The sequence below is a fragment of the Durio zibethinus genome, chromosome 5 (assembly GCF_047325235.1).
Source record: "Durio zibethinus cultivar Kanyao isolate XHJ-2024 chromosome 5, ASM4732523v1, whole genome shotgun sequence".
NCBI classification, from domain to species: Eukaryota; Viridiplantae; Streptophyta; class Magnoliopsida; order Malvales; family Malvaceae; genus Durio; species Durio zibethinus.
Genome location: NC_143166.1, coordinates 34,606,015 through 34,626,846, shown reverse-complemented (window position 1 = coordinate 34,626,846; position 20,832 = coordinate 34,606,015). Strand labels below are relative to the sequence as shown.

The window sequence follows — 20,832 nt, the reverse complement described above, 5'->3', positions numbered from 1 at the left end:
ATTAACATTCAATTGTGATGCCTATATATAATTCTACCATAATTTATTGGCTTAGGCAGATAAAAATAAATTGAAATGTAAAGAATTGGTTGAGCTCAGCAATTGTAATATTAAATTGTGTCCCACTTCAAATATTTTAATTGAGTCCATAATTCAGCCCAAAAGATGAAACGAACGTGGTATAAACAATTGGCAATGAGACTACATAAAAGTTTGACCATATAATATATGATATTTCTAAGGTTCCATTCATCGTTTTTAAATCTTGACTATGTAATAATATTCATGTACGCTTAAGAATATGCTTTGATATATATATATATATATATAAACAAAAATAAAAAATTTTGAATTAATATTTTGTACACTTTGTTAATTTTTAAATATTTTAAAAATAAAATTACTTTTGTCATCCTCTTTTTTTATCAATATTTTGTCACAAAATTATGTCATATTTTTATAATATCTAAAATTTTTATTTTTGTATATTTTAAAATTATTTTTTTATAGAGTTTTACTTCTGATATTAAAAAACATAAAATTTTAATTTTATAAATTATTTAAAATTTAACATTAAATATATTAAAGTCAATTTTTTTTAATTTTTAAAAAATCAATAGCACTCAAACAATTAGGGGCGAAAGGAGATTTATTATTATTATTATTATTGATTAAGATTTTAAAATATATAGTAATCTATTATAAATTTCTTTCATTTATATTATACAATTTTTTAGTTTTTATTTAAAAATTATTTGTGAAGAACTTTTAAAATTTCTTTGGTCATCTTCCTAAATGGAACCAATCACTTTTTACATATTTTTAAATAAAAAAATAAAATTACCACAGAGAAAATAAGTTAAATTCTTTTTTTTTAAATAACAATTTAAAAATAAAACAAATAAATGCCGAGCATATAAGATTTAAAAAAAAAAAGAAAAAAAAACTCGTGGTGCGTACTGCTTACCTTGCGAATAGATTCAGTACAAAATAAATAAAAAATTGCAAATATAGGTAAAGAACTAAATTTATTAGGATTTAGGGGTCTCTAAAATTTTATAAAATTAAAATTAAAATGACGAAATAACCGGAATATTAGTTATAAATAATAACCGACCTCTTCATAAAATCTATTCTCCCTTTTAAAAAAAAAAAAAAAATTTCTTCACGCATTTTCTTCCTCTATAGTATCTAACACTCTTGCATGGCGATTTGGGCTTCAGTTCGCAAAAATTAGGGTTCTGCTGCGCTAATCGATCAATTATCAACTCCGTTTATAGAAGATGTGATCTCACAGTGATTCTCGCGTTTTTTTCGAAGCCAGTTTTTATAAAAGATAGTATCGGTGAATCTTTTTAGGGGGATTTTTGTGGTTTGTGTGATTTCTAGGATTAGGGTTTTGGAAGGCATGAAGGGGACTTTGGATCGAACCAAGGTGGTTCTCCGGCACTTGCCGCCGGCCATTACGGAGGCCATGCTTGTCGAACAAGTCGACAGTGCTTTTGCTGGTCGTTACAACTGGCTTTCCTTTCGTCCCGGGAAGAGCAGGTTAGTTTCTCTTTTTCTTTTTGAATCGTATTGTTAATTAGACAATTTTAGTATTTTATTATCCTTTATTTAAGGGTTTGTATGGGCTTTTTTTTTTTTTTTTTGCATTTCCTATATTATTACTGTTTTTAGCACTAATAATCGTTGTTTGTGAATGGGTATATACATATAATTATATATTGGGTTTCTTATTTGGGATATGTTATTTTGGGATTTATTGTTGGTCCCTTGTAAATGGACATGCTTGGTTTTGCTTCATATTTGGCCTTCCTTTTGCTTAATTAAAGACTCAGTTTCAGCGTCCTCTGTAAGAGCTTTCCTCCTGTCCTCGTACAAGTTCTTCTCCTCTAGTAGGAGTCTGCATCCTATATAAAGTAAATTTATTGGCATGGAAGGAGATTTTGCCAAGTCTAGATTCTTTGGGTCAAATATGAATACTGTATGATCCAGTTGATCTTGCATATGTTACTAGTGTAGTTTTTCTTTAATTTTACTTAACCACAATTCCATGGTTAGCATACAGCTAAAGATTTTATCTTATTATAGTTTTACTTTTCAAAATGATTTTGCAGTCAGAAGCATCAGTCTTATTCCAGAGCGTACATAGACTTCAAGAGGCCTCAGGACGTTTTGGAGTTTGCTGAGTTCTTAAATGGTCATGTATTTGTTAACGAGAAGGGTAATTATTGAACTTCAAAGAGATTGATGTAGCATAGCATACCTCTCTTATCATCAATACTTTTATTAGTTATTCATTGCAACTGGATAAAATTTTGTCCTCTCTAATAGGATAATGAATCTGATTCTCTCTTTTAACTAACAGCTTGGAAATCTATGAGTTGTTTGGAGATGTTAGAGCACCTTGATTGCCAAAATAGAAAAAAGGGATTTTTGACGGAGTCAAGATCTAGTATTTTTGACAAGCTTATGTAGGATCTCTCATTTTTTTAATTGATCTGTTTTTATGAACCTCTTTTAAAATTAGTAGCTTGCTATAAGCTGATGCTAGACATGGATTTCAAAGTAAAAGTATTGCTTCTCTTTTTCAGGGGCTCAGTTTAAAACTGTTGTTGAGTATGCACCTTCGCAACGTGTTCCAAAGCAGTGGTCTAAAAAGGATGGTCGTGAAGGGACTATATTCAAAGGTAATAAGCTGATTTTCTTTAAATATTATTCAAAAGAATGGATTTCATGTTAACTTATCCATCCCACTACTTTCCTGTCCATAAATTCAAGTATTTCTTGATGAACATGTAGATCCTGAGTATTTGGAGTTCCTTGAATTTCTTGCGAAGCCAGTTGAGAATCTTCCTAGTGCAGAGATACAATTAGAAAGAAGGGAGGCAGAAAGAGCTGGTTAGTTGCTCAAATCTTATACACATATGCACTTTCAAGTTGTTGTTTTGGAAAATTAAAAAAAAGGGAAGGAACTTTAGTATTCCAAATGATAAAATATCAGCTTTCTCTATGCATTGATATTTTGCTGTCATGCCATTAATGCCCTTTTCAGGTGTACCAAAGGGTGCTCCCATAGTTACACCTTTAATGGATTTTGTTAGACAGAAAAGAGCTGCTAAGGGCAGACCACGGGTAATATATTGTAATCTCAATAACGGTATAGTTGACAGTAAAATCATGAGCGGTGTTTTCTTTGCTATCATATGGTGCGTTTTCTTATCAATCTTTAGAGTCAAATAGGTGTTTCTTTGTATTTTGACTATAAAAAAGATATTGATAGTGTAAATACTATGTTAAAATTAATCAATGACATCATTACCAATGAGAATTGAACTGCTGAAGAATGATAAAATATTTTTTAGGATTCAGAAGTTTTCCCCTATTACCTTCTGACATTTTGATATATGGACTGAAGTAAGATTTGTGTTTTCAACTTTTCCTTTCCTAGTTTTATTTTATTTATGCATTAAGTTTGTTTCTGGTTTTCTTTCAGTTCTTTTCTGTGAACTACTTGTGCCAATGGTTCATCATATACAACTTAAGGATTCTAATAATATTTTATGGCAGAGGTCATTGTCTAATGGGAAATTGAGCAGAAGAGCTGGTGGGTCATCTGGTGGAAGTCCAAGTTCAGTACCATCCAAAAGAGGTTCTGAAAAGAGAAGGGGTTCTACTACAATGGTATGCATATATTTGGTTAATTTAAACAAAACTATCTGTTGTTTCTTGAGTTTACATGTTTCTTTCTTTCTCTTTCTCTCTCATATGGTAATGGGGTTGTAATTTTATGGCCAATAAAACACTAATGTGTGAAATTGTCATTGCATGCTTAGTTCTTGAAGTAGGATTATGAACAGTTGTCGTTCATTAACATATTTGAGCACATTGTGCTACAATTGTAAAAGTTTTGGGAATAAGTTTTCTTTGTATATGTACTAAAAATGATGACATATAAAACTGGGTATTTTACTGATCTATTTGCTTTTGCTTTTGTTTCTTTTTCTTTTTTAATATTAAATCTAGTTGACCACATTTATATCCATGATGGATTTCTTGGTGAGATATTGGAAGTCTCCCTATCATTAATACATTGTCTTGTATGGTTGCAGTATGTTCTAAGGGATAACTTGAAAAATGCAAGTGGCAAAGATAAGTCAACTTACATTCTTGTTTCCAAGAGGGATGATCGACAACTTTCTAATAAGCCTGTTACTTTAGCTTCATCTGTGGCGACTGAAATATCTGAAGAGGAAAGTGGTATGGGTGATATGTATAAATGCCTAATATAAATCATTATAATTTTTCCTTCCTTTGGTAAATGAGCTACTATTCTTTAATTTTTCTTGTTATGTGCTAGTCGGCATCTAAACCAGTCAAAGAATTTTTTGTTTTGTGGTTGCATTCTCATGTTTCATGTCTCCAATTTAAAATTCTCATTCTCACTTTTCCAGGAGTTTCTGGACTTATTGATGCTGGTAAAAAGAAAGTTCTGCTTCTGAAAGGGAAAGAGAAAGAAATTTCTCACGTGAGGCCCTTGTTTCTCTTTTCTCATGTTCTTGTGGCTCTACCATTCAGTCTTGGTTTATGTTTTCATTCTTCTTTCTTTCTTACTCTTCCTTTTTTTTTTCCCCCTGATGGAGGCTTGAAGTAAATGCATAGGGTGCATGTGTGCATACTCGGAGAATGGAAGAGAGAATTTTAGAAGAAGGGGGTTTAACTTGTGGGAGAAAGGGCAGGGCTCCTCCCATTCTATACTCGATCTTGTTGCTAATAGACACAATGTTGTTTTCGCATGGTTTAGATATGCGACATAATGTGCCATATTGCATTGCCCCCACTATCATCAATCCATGCAAGCAGGAGTTATAATTCTCTCTAATTGCCATGTTTTGTGATTTTACATTCATTATGATCATAATTCTTTGCGCAGGTGGCTGGAAGCATGTTATGTCAACAGAATGTTGTATCTCCAATTAAAAACATACTTGGTTCAACTACTACCAAACATAACTCTCGACGTGAAGGCCGAATGATCAGAGGCATACTTATAAACAAGGATTCTCTTCAAAGCCAGTCATCTGGAGTCCAGTCAGATCTGCAGATTCTGACCTCAAATTTGGAAAAAGACAGACAACCTGCTCAGCATTCACATGCGCAGTTAGTTTTGAAAGATACAAACAGTGCTTCAGATGATAAGGTTGTTGGGAATGAGTTGCATGGCAGTGAGAAGCCAGAAAGACGTAGTAGAAACAAAGATAGACCAGATCGCGGTGTGTGGACCCTTCGCCGTTCCGATGGATCATATGCAAGTGATGAGTTCTTGTCATCATCTGCTTCTCTGTCCTCACGGATGCCTTTAGATTCTTCAGAAGGCATTGGTATGTTAAATATCTGGTAGTGTTGTTCCTTGGGAAAATCATTGTCCCAGGAATTCTCCACAAAATGGAGTTTATTGCCATCATGACACATTAAATTGCATGCTTGCATATGTTGCATTATGTGCTCGGTGAGTAGCAGCAAGCCAGAATTGCGGAAAACAGAATTTTCCTTTAAGGAGAATAGCTTTTGATGTTTCTTTTCCCATATACCATTGGCAGGGGCTTATGGTGATACTAAAGTTGATTTGTCAAATGTTCGGAGTATCCAAGTTAAAACTGTCACAAGTGGACGTAATAGTTCTTTGGATGATGGTTAGTTTTTATTTTGGAAGCTGAACAAACTCTGTGTCTGTCATGTATTTGTTTTCAAGTTTCGCATTTCATTAATTTTTTTTTTCTTTTTAAATTTATGCAGGATCCCATAAACATATTAGTCGTCGTGGAGCAGTTGCTGATGTATCATCTGTTGTGAGTGATGGGAAACCAGGGAAAAGAGGCAATACTTCTGGCTATGGTTCTCATGAGGTGCTTATAACTATGTTTGAATATCTGATTGGTTGTCTTCTGCTGCATTATTACTAACCAAGTATTAATATTTGTTCTCTGAATTTGCAGAAACAAGTTTGGGTACAAAAATCAAGTTCTGGTTCTTAGTGAATTTTTAAAATGGTAAGCATTTGATTTTTTTTGAACTTTTAATTTATCAGTATTCATTTATTTATTGTGATCAGAAATTGTTGGCCAATGCTTTACCCAGCTTAAAAGTTGTATAGTAGTTTAGAGAATATTGTGAATTACTTGTTCATGGAAAGAAAGTACGTTGTTAGAATGAGTTCAGCCTTTTAGAGTAACTGTGTTAGAAATTCAAGGAAAAATGGCCAATTAGATCAGTAGTCAATCTGTGCTTCTTTGAGCAGTTGAAGGTCTAAACCTTTTGTCAGGGAATGCCTTGGGTATTCACCTTATTAATTGGGTGGTTGCAAAGTCGTCTTAAGATTGAGAATCTCTGTTACATCTGTTGCTAACTTGTTTGAACTTGGTCTATTGCTACCACAAGTATTTCTTTATTATTAGCTTCTGGTTATTATTATAATTTTTTTTCAAAGCACAACTTCTTAAGAATGTTGATGGAAGTTTAACAAATTATGGAAAAGGTATGAAAGAAACAGATGGAAAAGTGTGCCTTGAAAAGCTAAAGGGCCTTGTCTACTTTATAAAATCTGAAGGTAGTGCCTATAGTAATGATAGGTAGGTTGTAATCATGGTATTGTATATGCATTTGTGGTGGTGTTAGGAGGTTGCAGTAGCAAGCTAAACTATCATTGATGGTAGCAGCAGTGGGCCTGATTGTGTTTTTAGTGGTGATGGTTGATGGCAAGATAAGTTGTATTTGGGGGTAGCAAAAGTGTGAGGACTTATTGATAGAGTTCATGATGGCCGTATTGCTGATAATGGGCCTAATGGTGATGAAGGGATGTGCATTATCCCTAATATTATGAATTTAACATTGATCATAGATCTCATTCAAGAGCATAAAATCTGCATGAATTTATTCATCCGAGTAGAATTTCTTTCTCTTGGTTTGTCAGATTGGATTGTTACCTTCATAATTAGTTCAAATTTTCCAATATTAACTGATCTCTCATCCCAAGTTTCCTTGAGGAGTGTTACGTTTTACATTCCATTTTGTCACATGAAAGATAATTCCGTTGTAGAGGTGTTGGAAAGAGCCTCTAACTCACTGCATGGTCCGTAATTTCCTGTTTGAGTCGATCAAAGTCAAATTTGTCAAGGTGTTATATTCATTCTCTTCCATTATTTTGCAGCAAATTGCTTAGTCACTTGAATTCCGAGCATTCAGTTGCTTTTGCTGGAGGCTGTCTTGTTTTGCTTAACCCGTGATCAGGTGTAATCAATGTTTCAGCAGCAAAGTAGGGAAAGGTTCAATTGATCTAGAGGTTGCAGATATCATTGTAATTAATACTTGGTTGAAGAAATCCCGTCGTTAATACTTGGTGGATTGAAGAGACCTCGATCTTATTCAAAGATGGCTGAGAATATAGGAACAAGAAAAAAAAGGTTATCATCATTGTAATCACACAGCACAACTCTTTTTCATCCGCTGCAGGCCCTAGCGGATTTTGTCCAGCTGAGGTGCTCTAAATATCCTCCGATTCTTGCCATTGACTCGGCCGGATACCGGGATATTCTGATTTTATTGGTCGATTACCTCCTTTAGCTGGAACTGTAAATATAAATGCAGAGCTCTGCATACTGTCTGCTTTACTGAGTTATTACACGTGTCTTGATGAGCAGTTCACCTTATGTCGAGACTCTAGTTAGATTTGTCTATAAGCCCCCTATACTTGAGGGCTTTATAAATGAGTTTGTGCAGACGAGAAGGAAAGCTGGTTGTTTTAAATCTTGGCTGATACACTTTCTGATAGCCATTAGCGTGATTTGGGGAACAGTAAATTAAATGCGAGTGGAACCGATGTGGATTTTGTTTTGGTTGCGTCTTAAAAGTGTTAACCAAATTTGTTGCTTTCAAATTTGATGCCGTATGATCGCCTAGCAAGAATTTTTTCAACATTTTGATATGATTTATTCTTTAATAAATATTCTCAATAATATGTATTAGGGTTGAGGAGGAAATATAGTTAATTTTATCATTCTCGTATTAAGCTCGAAATACTGTTTGTACAAATAAGAATTTCTTTCGTAACATTATTTCTTTTTTATACAAATAGATATAGGATCCATGGGGTAATTATTTAGAAGTACATTTTATACAACAGTCCTTCCCATCTGAGAAGAAAGGATCTCATGATCGTGAACCCATCTATGAAGAATTTAATTGTATCAGTGTCTAGAATTATTTATTTTTTTTGTGAATTACTAATCGATAAGGTCTCATTGGTAAATAACACAAGATCTCGTATGTTGGAACCCACGTTTGTTAACTCGAATCCATTAGTATGGAACATTTTCTTTTCAAAGTGAAATCACTCGAAAGAGTAAGTATCAGACATAGCTGGGAAGCTTTTGGTTTTGATTTTAGGCTTTGTAAGGTAGCTATACTTAGACCGGCCCAAAAACAGTCAAGACCCAGGAAAGGTATCCGAAAGGAAAAGCATTTTGTCAGTTTTTGACTTTGGAAGATAACGGGAAAAACAGTATCCAAGCATATGGGGTTGGAACTGGGAATGACGTGGCTTGTTTCTTTAGCAGAAACAAGGAGCTATCATGAATGCTTTGTTCGTTGGATTATCTCTCAGTAAACTGTTTAGATCGCTTCTTTGAGCATTTGTTTCCTGTTTACTACTTTCAATGGAATTGGCTCTTCAATTTGGCCGTCCTCTGTTCCCATGTTTCAAATACCTAACGTCAAGAAAAACTGTTTTGGCGCGAAGTTCCAACAACGGTCCTGAGTTTTCTTCCTCCAATGGCTCCCTCTCTGTCAAGCCTGCTAAAGCTGTCCCAGGTTAACTCTCTCTCTATCTTTCTCTCTCTCTAGCTTTCACATGCACGCTTGCATTATGTACCCATTTTCATTTTCTTTTCTTATCTACCAAAGGAAAACTCTTCTATGCATTCAATCATTTTTGTTATACAAGTCGTTGCGATTGGTAAGCTACTCTGAGTTTTCTTTTTTTTATGGAAGCAAAAACAACTTCGTGGCACCGAGCTTTGCTTGATGATTTGCAGGGAAGCCAGAGGCTGATGTTGTTGTGATTGGGAGTGGTATTGGTGGCCTTTGTTGTGCTGGACTTCTTGCTAGATACAACCAGGATGTTCTTGTGTTGGAAAGTCATGATCTGCCTGGTGGTGCTGCCCATTCTTTTGATATTAAAGGCTACAAATTTGATTCTGGTCCATCCTTATTCTCTGGCTTTGAGTCAAGGGGTCCTCAGGCGAATCCTCTTGCACAGGTGTTTGTTACCACATTCTTTCTATTTTCAACGTTTTTCTACTTCGTGCTTTTAGATTGTCTGTAGTGTTAGATGTATAGTTTCCATATGATTCATAAAGGCAGCGAAGAAGGAACTGATCTCCTAGTCTTGTTGTTGTTTAAAATTTTAAGGTTGCTTTTAACTTTTGGGTCCATGAACAATCATTTTGATTGAGGCGGTGGTCTTTGTCAGTTGTGGTAATTTGGAACATGAATGTGTCAAAAGCAGCAGCTAGCTTGGATAGCTTTAGGGAATTTCTGAGATTTACGTGGTAAACAAGTATAGATAATGTAATCTTAGATACATTTAATACTCTGATGTCTCTGATTGACGTAGTTTGTGGACATCCACTCTTAATTTTGATTATATATCTTTGAGTTGCAGGTCCTGGATGCGTTGGGTGAGTCAATTCCATGTGCAAAATATGACTCTTGGATGGTATACATTCCTGAAGGTGAATTCTTATCACACATAGGTCCAACTGAATTTTTCAAGGTGGGCTGCCATTTGTTAATTAGATTTGTTAAAATTTAAGCCTTTTCATATTTTATTATGTATTTTGATATTTCTCTGGTTTCATATTCGTTTCTCTGCTCTACATGCACTTTTTAAGACTAGAAGGCATCCAAATGATCTGGTTATGTAGATTTTTCCTGTTATGCAATGACTTATACTGGAAGAGAAGAGACAAAAATATTGCAATGCCTGATTCAATAAGATCTCATCAGCTTCTTCTTCACTGTTTTGAACCTTGAAACACCAATTGCCAGATACAGAAGTTGGAACACTGGTAAAATGACTAAAAGTTATTAAATATTCATTGCGAATCTGACCTTTAGTTGGCTTACAGCTATAAGCACCAAATTTTAGCATGAGTCACAGAAATATGGAATTTGCATTTGACATAATAAATATGGGTGTCAAACAAGTGCAAAAGTACATGAATAGATAAACATGCAAGAATTCTAAAATATGTCTGGATGTTCGTATCCAACATGAGTAACAAGATTACTAGATTTAAATATTCAAGAATCCTTGCTTATTTGAGTAAGCTGGAAACTTCCGTCAGTGGAATGTTTTTCTATGTGATGTTATCACTTGGGACCAGAATTATCTTGCTATATGTGTATGATCATCGTATAAGTTTACTTTGAAAATATGGCATTGTTTATTGATACATTCTTTCGGGAAGCAAAGGAAGGTAACAAAAGGGTTATGCAATGAGGTTATCCTATTAAAGAACTTTGTGCTCTAAGTTCGAGGGGCATTATGCTGAATAACTTTTTATTATTGTCAGGACCTTGAAAAGTATGCAAGTCAGAATGCTGTGCAAGAGTGGAAAAAACTTCTTGTTAGTACCAATAATTTTACTCATAATTGTCAATGTTTGAGTTAAATGTAGGAAGATGAATTGATGTTTCTCTAGATTTTTCTTTCAGGAACTGACAAACAAGCCTCTAGTTTTTGCCCCCCGCCCCTTTTTTTCCTTTCTTTTTAACCTTAGCAAGTCTTTCTCAAATTCAGAATGCAATTTGGCTGCAGGATGCGATACTTCCATTATCTGCTGCCGCAATGGCTCTGCCTCCTTTATCAATCAGAGGAGATTTGGGCGTTCTTTCTACCGCTGCTACTAGATATGCCCCTTCTCTGTTGAAATCATTTGTTGAAATGGGACCTCAGGGAGCTTTTGCTGCTCCTAAGCTTTTACGACCCTTCTCAGAAATCATGGACTCATTGGAGCTGAAGGACCCTTTTATCAGGAATTGGGTGGACCTTCTGGCTTTCCTGCTTGCAGGGGTGAAATCCAATGGTATTCTTTCAGCAGAGATGGTAATTATAAGGATATTCATGATTTTAACTTGCCTTTCTAAAGATTTCAAGTTGTCTGCTTTAGCATGCAACCAGTCGCATGGGCAACACATTTGTATGATGCGGTTGCAAATCTGCTATAATGAAAAGAAAGTGTTTCTTTTTCATTTTTATATTTTGGGTGAAATGCTATCAATATATATACAGTACTATTAAATCTGATTTGTTGTGTTTACTTCCATTTTTTTAGATTTATATGTTTGCAGAATGGTACAAGCCTGGGTGTACTCTGGAGTATCCGCTTCATGGAAGTGGGGCTATTGTTGATACTCTTGTTCAAGGAATACAAAAGTTTGGAGGACGTCTATCTCTAGGAAGTCATGTGGAAATGATCATTGTCGAGAACGGTAAAGCTACTGGAGTTAAGCTGAAAGGTGGTCAGGTGAATATAATTCGAATGTTAGAGGAAACTAAACTTTAAATTTACTTAAAAAAATTTTCTCTACTTGAGATGCTATTGACTGAAAAAAATATTGTTTATGCTGCAGTTTATACGTGCCAAAAAGGCTATTGTCAGCAATGCATCCATGTGGGACACTTTAAACCTTCTACCTAAGGAACAACTTCCAAAGTCATACATGGATAAGATTAAGACAACACCACAATGCGAATCATTCATGCATCTCCATCTAGGTTTTGATGCAGAGGTGAGAAAATATTAGTAGCTGGCAACTTAGTTGTTTAATTGGTCAAACGTTTATAGATGTTTGTTAATCCCAAAACTGTGTTTTTCAAACTTATATTCCTAACTCATTTGTGCACAAATCAACTCTGCACGATGACTATGCAAGTACTAGGTGTCAGATGGCAAAATGCTGTTTTTAACTTTAGGTGCACTAAATAGTTAATACTCTGAAAATGAGTAAATGTGACACTTTTGATGAATATAAAACAAACTATTCTATGTACATATTGAATCCTTTATCACTTATATCTACATAATAAACTGATATGTAGAAAAGTTTTACAGAATAATTTCTCCCAATTTCTGTAACTAGGATTTGAATTTTCAGTCTCTTTGTGTGTTCTATCTCCATATATCTCATTAACCTCTTTTCAAGCATCATAATGTCCAGGGTCTACGCAAGGATTTGGGAATTCATCATATTGTTGTTAATGACTGGGATAGAGGAGTTGATGCTGATCAGAATGTTGTTTTAATTTCTGTACCTAGTGTACTTAGTCCGAATCTTGCACCACCTGGGAAGCATGTTTTGCATGCTTATACACCAGGAACTGAACCATTTGAGTTGTGGGATGGACTTGATCGTAGAAGTGCAGAGTACAAAATGCTTAAAGCTGAACGATCAGAGGTACTTATATGTGCTTGGTAGTTTTATTAGATTATTTATTGCTTCTTTTTATGTCTAAACAACAGCTTGAAAACTCTAAATAAGTGAAAATCTTTTTTTTTTTGTTAAAAGCAAAAACAACATGGTGGTTATTACTTATATATTAATATTATTACCCCACCAATCGGGACAAGTAAGCTTATCAGTTAGACTTCTTTCATGAAAAAGGTCATAAAATTTGCAAAACCACTTTTCTCTTTATCATTTTCATATTCATTTCCCACTGCTGGTCATGTTTCTATTAATTCCACTCTCTTCCTTCAAGAATAAAGTCATTAATCAGACATTTTATCACCCCCATTGGTCTGTATTTCCGGCTCCTCTGTTAATTCACTCTACTAAACTGTTACACCAGAATCAATGTTGAGCTTTATCTTATTGGAGGCATACAAAATTTTTACCTGTTCCTTAGTTTCTCCTTGTCGGGACGAATGAGTCTTTAACAGGATTAAACTCCTTGGTATAATCTTTCTTACTTCTCTCAAGTGAGACATTTCTCAAGTTAATTAATTGCTTCATAAACCAGGTAATGTGGAGAGCTGTTGAACGTGCACTTGGTTCAGGTTTCAGCCGTGAGAAGTGTGAGGTGAAATTGGTAGGAACTCCGTTGACACATCAAAGGTTTTTACGAAGGAATAGAGGAACTTATGGACCAGCTATACAAGCCGGTCAAGACTCTTTTCCAGGACATTCAACACCCATTCCACAACTTTATTGTTGTGGGGATTCTACTTTTCCTGGCATTGGAGTCCCTGCAGTCGCTGCTAGTGGTGCTATTGTTGCAAATTCGTTAGTTTCAGTTCCTCAACACTCTCAGCTTCTTGATGCCATTGGAATTTGAATGCAGTGATGAGTTCGATTTTGTTTTCATATGAATTCTTTTACCATTGGATGACTCAAATTCCGCCCTTTCACCCTAATCATTAATATATTCTGCTGTACCTTTACACATGATTTAGCTTCAAAACTGTAGCTTTGAGGTACTTAGGTTGAATGTTCCAAATATATAATTTGAAGCAATATGGAAAGGAACCCACTTTTTTTTTCTGTAATTTACAAGCAAAATCAAAACCTTAAATCTTATGTTTCTTGATATTTGAATCTCTGATCACCTACCCAAATGCAGTGTTAAAATATACAACCAATTTTGAGGCTTTTCACTCATTTTGATGGAGAACTGTTTTGTACTGGGTCCAAAGAACATGAGTGGTTTGATCATGTTGCTTTGAGCATGCAAAAATTGACTGCATATATATGGTGGAGGTTGAAATGGGTGAATGACATTTTCTTGGCATTGTATGTACGCCTGCTCCAATGGCTTGTTTTAGCATGGACAGATTTCTTCAAACTTTTTTCTACAATGTAGTGGACCACTACTGTTACTTTCATATAGGCACTATGAATAGTGTGTCCCCTACTCATGACAAAACACACTTGCTAGTTCTTGGCTCCTCCCCTTTTACTTTTTCCACTTGGAAGCATGCATAAAAAGATTGACAAAGCAGCTATCATCATATGGCTTCCACTTCCATGGTTTTTTGTAATTATTCTCATAAATTTGCTTTACAATCGAATAAATTATATCAACTTAATCAAGCTACACCTATATACTCCACTCATGAATGTCAATGAAGGCCTTTGACTATCAATCAGAATACCATTATCAATTCAGTCTAGATCTTAAATGTTTCTTTCTGTTCTTTCTGATATAGAATTTGCCATTAATTTGTGATCGGGCATATCCATGTTTCAGAGCTTTGAGGACCGGCTTCATATCATATCTTCCATGAGAGAACTGAAAGAACAGATCCTTAGCTTTCGGAATAAGGAAATTGACTTCCATGCAATTGGCAATCACAAATGAAATTGACGTCCATGACCTCCTCAGCATCATGCATATAATACATATATATATATATATATATATATATTTGAGGGTCAAGATTTCATGTAATTTTCTGCAAGAATTGCATGGAATTCTCAACCCCTTGCTTGCCAATTGTCCTCTACAAGGAAAGAAGATTGTATGATCATAGATATAAAGAGTGACAAACAAAGTGTTTTGTTCATGATATAAAACCATCAATTCTTCAAAGACAAAATGACCCAAATGATTTTCTTTACCAACCATGTTAATCCTTGTAGATAAATATCTGTAAAACTTTCATTAAAAAAAAAAGTAAATATAGTTTTTGCTTTAATACTATTATACATTCCCCCAATATATGCTATGAATTTTGACTAAAAAAAAATTGAAGATGCATGAATGAACTCATACTTATCTTGTTCCATGAACAAGATCAAATTATAATTTGGACTCATACTATCATGGGATTTGTTGGTCTAAATCCCATGATTATTAGTAGTATAAATTAATCAGCTCCTCCATTTTGACAACCAAAATTGCACATTCACCTTTTGATTATTGGGTGATAAACATTTTAAACAGTAAAAAGTAAAATTAAGGTCCAAAAAAGTCAAAAGTAGTTCAACTTTTGAACAACACATATGCTCTAATCAAATCATTTACGAAACCAATCGATTCTATCAATTACTTTTAGCATTAATTCTTTAATTTCTTTCAAAACCATTCATAAATCAAAACAGTAAGTTTTAAAAAACAATTAAAACTAAAATAATAATTTAAAATTCTAATAAAAATCATATATAAATTTTAAAAAATAAAAAAATATATTTTATATTATACATGTAAACACAAATAATAATATAAAAATTTATATAACTATAATATATAAATTATTAAATTTATTATGCAGTGGTTTTGATAATAATAATAATAACAAGTAAATGAAGATTGTCAGTGATTGTGAGTTCTTACGCCAAAAACATCCATAGGCTCCAAGACTTTCCTTCTCTCTCCATCTCTCTTTGCGTGTCCATATCCATTCAAAAAAAATAAAAAAAAAAATCGGAAATCGAGAAAATAGAAAAGTTGATCAGATTAAAGGCACTGTTTTGAATTTCCTAATCGAAAGGCAAAGATTAAAAGAAAAAAATGCGCTGGATCTGTTTTGAGTTTCGTTCCCAACGCTTCCGAGTAAGTATCCGAAACGCTAAGATCGTTTTCACCATCTGTTTTTCTTTTTTTTTTAAGTGAAAGACAATAGTTTTGGTTTAATTATCAACAAAAAATTGCTGCTATTTTTATGAAAGGGTTTGTCTTTTAGGATTTCTTTTTCTAATTCATCACTTAGAGTGGGAATTAGTGTGGTTTCTGGTGTTTTGATTGGTTAAATTAGGGTTAGATCTGATCAAATTTCCTTTCTTTTAGTTCATTTTAGTTCCATTTTATCCTCATTATTTCTTTAACATTATTAGTAGATCATACTGATAATGTTAGCAAAGATTAAAAAAAAAAAAAAAACCCAACTTTTAATGGAAACTAATTACAAAGAAAGAAGCTTTAATCTTATAGAAGGAAGGGTCATTTATAAAGGGAAAGTAATTGACTGAAGATTGAACAAACATTGAATCTGGGGCATGTTTCAGAGAATATGACATTAGTCTTATCTGTTCCAAGGAAACGAATTTATGTAGCTGAAGCTTTGTAGTTAAGCCCTGGTTTATTTGTCTTAACAGTTTGTTTCTTAACTGAAAATCTCTTTCTTCCTTTTTACATTGCATTTTTTGACCTCCGCTTTCCAAAAGAGTATATTTGTATATGATACACAAAGAAGTAATTCTTAACTTTTGATCCCCATATGTTTTCGATATCCCATTTTATCAGTCTCATTGTTGTTTACTTGAATGCGTAAATACTTCACGTCTCCTAGAAGCATATCGATATTTTTATTTCAGGAGTTTATTCTTGTGATGTAGTGGTCTAAGCAACTATTTTCTAGATGCATTTTTTTCATTGTTCAGATCTTTTATCTTGGCAGTCTGTCATAAATCTTATTTTTACATGGAATCTATGATATTAATCATTCTATATTCATTTTTTTAATGTTTCTGACTTGGTAATTTTGGGAATCTACTAGAAACATACGTGCTGGGACGGGATGCGAAGCTGTACTCCTGAGTATTTCGCGGATAGCAAATACTAGTGTCTATAACGTTTACTGGCTGAATTATGGCATCTGCAAGCCTAGGAAATGGAGGAGTAGGTAGTTCCAGGTCTGTCAATGGTTTCAAAAGTTCGTCTAGTTCTGTTGATTGGCTGGGGAGAGAAATACTTGAAATGAGATTGAGGGACAAGGTGGACCATGATCAAGACAGAGTAAGCAGCTCAATGTATATTTTTTTTGGGGGTGGGATTGAACTTTTGAAAATTTCTTTTGAGGTGGTTTTGCAACAACGCTCATTCTAATTGCAACTGTAGTAGTTTGACTGCTGAAATCTTAAACAGAGTTTCACAATCTTCGCAAAATGTTTCTCTACTTGTAGGTGATCCTTTATGTTTTACCCATGCAGGATAGTGAACCAGATGTAGTTGATGGAGTGGGTGCTGAAACAGGGCATGTGATAAGAACGACCATCGGTGGCCGAAATGGTCAATCAAAGCAGGTTGAATGATAAACAAATTAGCTGCAAATTTTCCATGTGAGATTCAAATGAGTTGGTGTTTTTATTGACCTGCATCATTCTCAACATATATCTATTTTTGTTTGGATCAACAGAATGTCAGTTATATTGCTGAGCATGTGGTTGGAACTGGTTCTTTCGGTGTTGTTTTCCAAGTATGTAGTTCTATAATATTTCTTGTTCACGAATATGTTCTTGACTTTTTTCAAGTAGTTTATAATCTAGAAACAAGTTGACTGTTTGCTGCAGGCAAAATGTCGTGAAACTGGGGAAATCGTTGCCATCAAGAAGGTTCTTCAAGACAAGCGCTACAAGAACAGGGAGTTGCAGATTATGCAAATGCTGGACCATCCAAATATTGTTTCCCTTAAGCATTATTTTTTCTCAAAAACTGACAAGGAAGAGCTCTACCTCAATCTTGTTCTTGACTATGTCCCTGAAACTGTTAACCGCATAGCAAGAAGCTACAGCAGGATCAACACACGAATGCCTTTAATATATGTTAAACTCTATACCTATCAGGTGCATCTCCATTTTATGAAAGCATATCCTTATATGTTAGTGTTGTTATATGGATTCATGGAGTTGGAATATATTACTTTTTCAATTACCTTTTACTGGCTAATTGAGTAGTCTAGAGTTGTTTCAGAAATGATTTATTGTCTTACCTTTTGGTATTGCTATCTTGTATAGTATATTCAATTTTAAATTTAAACTATTGCGTTCACATAAGATTGGTCAAATATTTCCAATTCACTAGAGATAAAATTGCTTTTCTTTTTCCCTTTCTTCAGTTTAGTTTAAACACTAAGAGATTTTAATTGAATGGAAAAAGTTGTAGCTAATTGTCTTCTGCTTTTGGATTGCAGATTTGCAGAGCACTTGCCTATATACATAACTGCATTGATATATGTCACCGTGACATCAAACCTCAGAACTTACTTGTAAGACTCTTTTTCTCGGGAATCAAGTGTTTGTTACAGAAGACATGTTTTTCATGTAATAGTGTACACCTTGCATGTAAGTATATTGTTTGTTATTCTAACTCATCAATTCTCTTGATTGGAGTGACAAAAACCTGTGATTTACTGGTTTTTTTTATTATTGCAAAAGATGTATGGTAGTTATGTGGAGCTACACTGATACAAATTAGGTAGCTTGAGGATTTATTAGTATACCGTGTTTTTTGTTTTCTTTATATGAGAAAAAATTGTTAATCTGGTTAAAGAACTTAATATTTTGAGCCACATTGTCCTTCTCTTTATGGTGAAACTCAACTGCTATGGTTCTTGTCCAGGTGAATCCTCATACACATCAGCTGAAACTTTGTGATTTTGGAAGTGCAAAAGTGCTGGTAAGTTTTCATGCAATAGTTGTTGTGGCCTGATCTTGTTTCATCACCTGAGTGTGGGTGCTTTCATGTTTTCAGGTGAAGGGAGAACCCAATGTTTCTTACATCTGCTCAAGATATTATCGTGCTCCAGAACTCATATTTGGTGCTACTGAATACACAACTGCTATAGATATATGGTCTACTGGTTGTGTGATGGCTGAATTGCTTCTTGGACAGGTAATTTTAGACTAATTTGTTTAATTAGATACTATTATAAGTTACTTTTGTCTTCATTGATTGTTGTTTCTAACTCACTAATATACCATGCAGCCACTGTTTCCTGGTGAAAGTGGGGTCGACCAACTAGTTGAAATCATTAAGGTGATTTCATCTATCAGTTCTCATATTTTTTTTTGGAGTACTTGCTTTTAATGCATGATTAATCTATTTGATAAGTTTTAGCATTCGTTAGAATTGGAAAAATAAGTTGAAGTTTATCATATCTCAACAATAAACCATAGATTTTGATAAGTATTAGGCTTACTTTTGCTTAAACTCAGTTATGTTAAAAATGAAATTAAACATACTCTTGGGATGCATGAACTTTGTAGATAAGTTGACATTTTCTGATAGAAGTTACAAATGAGTTTCTACAGTTTCACTTAATCGTATAAAATTTTTTCAATTCTTCCTTTTGATGAATACTCTGAAAAATTGAACCAAAAAGTTTTAGGATTTATGTTACGTGCTGCTGGATACAGTCTGCAACGCTGCATCAAAACAATTTGTTTGGTGCCTTATGCATGGCCTTGTCTCGGCTGTTTTTGACTAGAATGTTTTGAAACATATACATTTAAAGTTTCCCTAAGGATGCGATTAATGATGTGTCTTTATTTTAAATTTGATGTTTAGGTTTTGGGGACTCCAACCAGGGAGGAGATCAAGTGCATGAACCCGAACTACACTGAATTCAAGTTCCCCCAGATAAAGCCACATCCATGGCACAAAGTATGTGTGTTCTTTTTTTCATTTTTTTTTTTCATTATTTATCTCTGGAAGCAGTAGACCTTTTTTTATTTTTCATTATTTATCATGAGGTTTCTATTGAAGCTCATGATGCATTTTCTTGCAACAGGTCTTCCAAAAGCGTTTATCTCCAGAAGCAGTAGACCTTGTCTGTAGGTTTTTTCAATACTCCCCCAATTTGCGATGTACAGCTGTAAGTTACAGCATTTTTACTTTTGCTGCCTGAAGTAGTAATGGTAAAAATATCATTCAATAATCAACTTTTCCCCTTGATTCAATGTCTGTATCTGCTGGTGGTAATACTACTGCAGTTGGAGGCTTGCGTCCATCCTTTCTTTGATGAATTGAGAGACCCAAACACTCGCCTTCCCAATGGCCGTCCGCTTCCACCACTCTTCAATTTTAAGCCTCAAGGTCAGTTACACTTGGTACTTAAATACATTTAGCATATTAGGCCATCAAGAAACGTCTTTGCATTTACTTTGCTGAGAAATCACATTTCTCTATATGCATATATCTTGAAATTAATCAGTATTAGAACAAGAAAAGCTCTAATAAGGTTTATCTGTTAACTGTTGGTTCAATTAATCTATTTCTTGATATATTTGCAATTTGCCGACTAAATCTCACTTTCTTGCTCCTCCTTTTCCCCTTAATTGACAGAGCTCTCCGGTGTCCCGCCTGAAGTTGTCAAGAAACTTATTCCAGAGCATGCACGTAAGCAGAATTTATTCATGGCCCTGCACACTTAGCAACTATTCCAAGTTTCTTCTGCTTCAACTAGCCATCCCACGCCATACGCTTGGTATGAAAATGTGTAAACAATATAGCAACTATTCCAAGTTTCTTCTGCTTCAACTAGCCATCCTACGCCATTTGATTGGTACGAAAATGTGTAAAAAATACCCCTTACCCCGTCTTCTGTCATGGTTCAGTAAGAAAAAGGGTGCTTGAAAACAGTCATTGGAACGAAAGAGGAGACCCGAGAGGCTTTGATTGCTGGTGGAGCTGTTTTTGTGTTCATTATGAAGACAATTACTACTATAGCTTTCCATGTATATTTTTTTGTGATCCCCTTTGTGGGAGGTTTTAGTGAGATTAAAATCGTGAGAATGTATGTAATTTTACCCTGTGCTGAAAACTCTTCATGTTACAACTCAGCTTTGTTCGTCAGTCAATTTCTTTTAACCTTTATAATTTTACAGTAAAATCCAAGTTTGCCTGGTGGCATATGAGAAAAGGTACTGTGATTCAGAACCTTGAAGAAGCAGAGCATGTCGCTCCTCCTATCAAGATATTCAATGTAGGAACCGCACTTGATTCGGATGGAAATTCCAATGCTACTGGGGCCGTGCTCTTGGGATCTCGAA

General features: G+C 34.4%; 3 protein-coding genes across 10 annotated transcripts; all 3 read left to right on the top strand.

Moving 5' to 3' along the window:
* Positions 1-1,132: 1,132 nt before the first annotated feature.
* Positions 1,133-7,348, top strand: LOC111283217 (regulator of nonsense transcripts UPF3-like). 3 transcript variants are annotated; one of them, XM_022871670.2, is made up of 13 exons: positions 1,133-1,548; positions 2,121-2,227; positions 2,598-2,693; positions 2,806-2,904; positions 3,059-3,138; positions 3,574-3,687; positions 4,116-4,263; positions 4,458-4,531; positions 4,937-5,384; positions 5,604-5,696; positions 5,800-5,909; positions 6,000-6,053; positions 7,211-7,348. In XM_022871670.2, the coding sequence occupies exons 1-12, from the start codon at positions 1,409-1,411 to the stop codon at positions 6,036-6,038; spliced, it is 1,548 nt and encodes a 515-aa protein (XP_022727405.2). In that variant the 5' UTR covers positions 1,133-1,408; the 3' UTR covers positions 6,039-6,053; positions 7,211-7,348. The 3 variants fall into 3 exon arrangements, 2 of the variants coding, with proteins under 2 accessions (XP_022727405.2, XP_022727407.2); XM_022871672.2 differs by lacking the exons at positions 4,116-4,263; positions 4,458-4,531; XR_016342431.1 differs by lacking the exons at positions 5,800-5,909; positions 6,000-6,053; positions 7,211-7,348 and having other exon boundaries at positions 4,937-5,512; positions 5,604-5,695.
* Positions 7,349-8,581: 1,233 nt separating this feature from the next.
* On the top strand, positions 8,582-13,610 carry LOC111283216 (FAD/NAD(P)-binding oxidoreductase family protein). Of its 5 annotated transcripts, none has more exons than XM_022871669.2 (9): positions 8,582-8,868; positions 9,093-9,316; positions 9,722-9,832; positions 10,635-10,688; positions 10,880-11,167; positions 11,397-11,588; positions 11,695-11,853; positions 12,283-12,519; positions 13,085-13,610. In XM_022871669.2, exons 1-9 carry the CDS (start codon positions 8,715-8,717, stop codon positions 13,397-13,399), a joined length of 1,734 nt encoding a protein of 577 aa, XP_022727404.2. In that variant the 5' UTR covers positions 8,582-8,714; the 3' UTR covers positions 13,400-13,610. The 5 variants fall into 5 exon arrangements, with proteins under 5 accessions (XP_022727404.2, XP_089617500.1, XP_089617502.1 ...); XM_089761374.1 differs by having other exon boundaries at positions 12,268-12,519; XM_089761376.1 differs by lacking the exon at positions 10,635-10,688.
* Positions 13,611-15,375: 1,765 nt separating this feature from the next.
* On the top strand, positions 15,376-20,672 carry LOC111281851 (shaggy-related protein kinase kappa). Of its 2 annotated transcripts, XR_016342432.1 has the most exons (14): positions 15,376-15,616; positions 16,560-16,798; positions 16,993-17,085; positions 17,199-17,258; positions 17,353-17,625; positions 17,973-18,047; positions 18,401-18,457; positions 18,533-18,673; positions 18,767-18,817; positions 19,349-19,444; positions 19,572-19,655; positions 19,774-19,876; positions 20,126-20,267; positions 20,398-20,672. XR_016342432.1 is itself a non-coding variant. In XM_022869579.2 (13 exons), the coding sequence occupies exons 2-13, from the start codon at positions 16,652-16,654 to the stop codon at positions 20,212-20,214; spliced, it is 1,269 nt and encodes a 422-aa protein (XP_022725314.1). In that variant the 5' UTR covers positions 15,376-15,616; positions 16,560-16,651; the 3' UTR covers positions 20,215-20,672. The 2 variants fall into 2 exon arrangements, 1 of the variants encoding a protein (XP_022725314.1); XM_022869579.2 differs by having other exon boundaries at positions 20,126-20,672.
* The last annotated feature ends 160 nt before the right edge of the window (positions 20,673-20,832 follow it).

Excerpts from the sequence above, each read along its gene's own strand:
- LOC111283217 (XM_022871670.2), top strand. The coding sequence starts at position 1,409 with ATGAAGGGGACTTTGGATCGAACCAAGGTGGTTCTCCGGCACTTGCCG. Across the intron at positions 2,905-3,058 it reads AAGGGAGGCAGAAAGAGCTG|GTGTACCAAAGGGTGCTCCC; the intron begins GTTAGTTGCTCA and ends TGCCCTTTTCAG. Across the intron at positions 4,264-4,457 it reads AATATCTGAAGAGGAAAGTG|GAGTTTCTGGACTTATTGAT; the intron begins GTATGGGTGATA and ends TCACTTTTCCAG.
- LOC111283216 (XM_089761374.1), top strand. The coding sequence starts at position 8,715 with ATGGAATTGGCTCTTCAATTTGGCCGTCCTCTGTTCCCATGTTTCAAA. Across the intron at positions 11,589-11,694 it reads TTAAGCTGAAAGGTGGTCAG|TTTATACGTGCCAAAAAGGC; the intron begins GTGAATATAATT and ends TTTATGCTGCAG. Across the intron at positions 11,854-12,267 it reads ATCTAGGTTTTGATGCAGAG|CATCATAATGTCCAGGGTCT; the intron begins GTGAGAAAATAT and ends CCTCTTTTCAAG.
- LOC111281851 (XM_022869579.2), top strand. The coding sequence starts at position 16,652 with ATGGCATCTGCAAGCCTAGGAAATGGAGGAGTAGGTAGTTCCAGGTCT. Across the intron at positions 17,626-17,972 it reads TTAAACTCTATACCTATCAG|ATTTGCAGAGCACTTGCCTA; the intron begins GTGCATCTCCAT and ends TTTGGATTGCAG. Across the intron at positions 19,877-20,125 it reads CTTCAATTTTAAGCCTCAAG|AGCTCTCCGGTGTCCCGCCT; the intron begins GTCAGTTACACT and ends CTTAATTGACAG.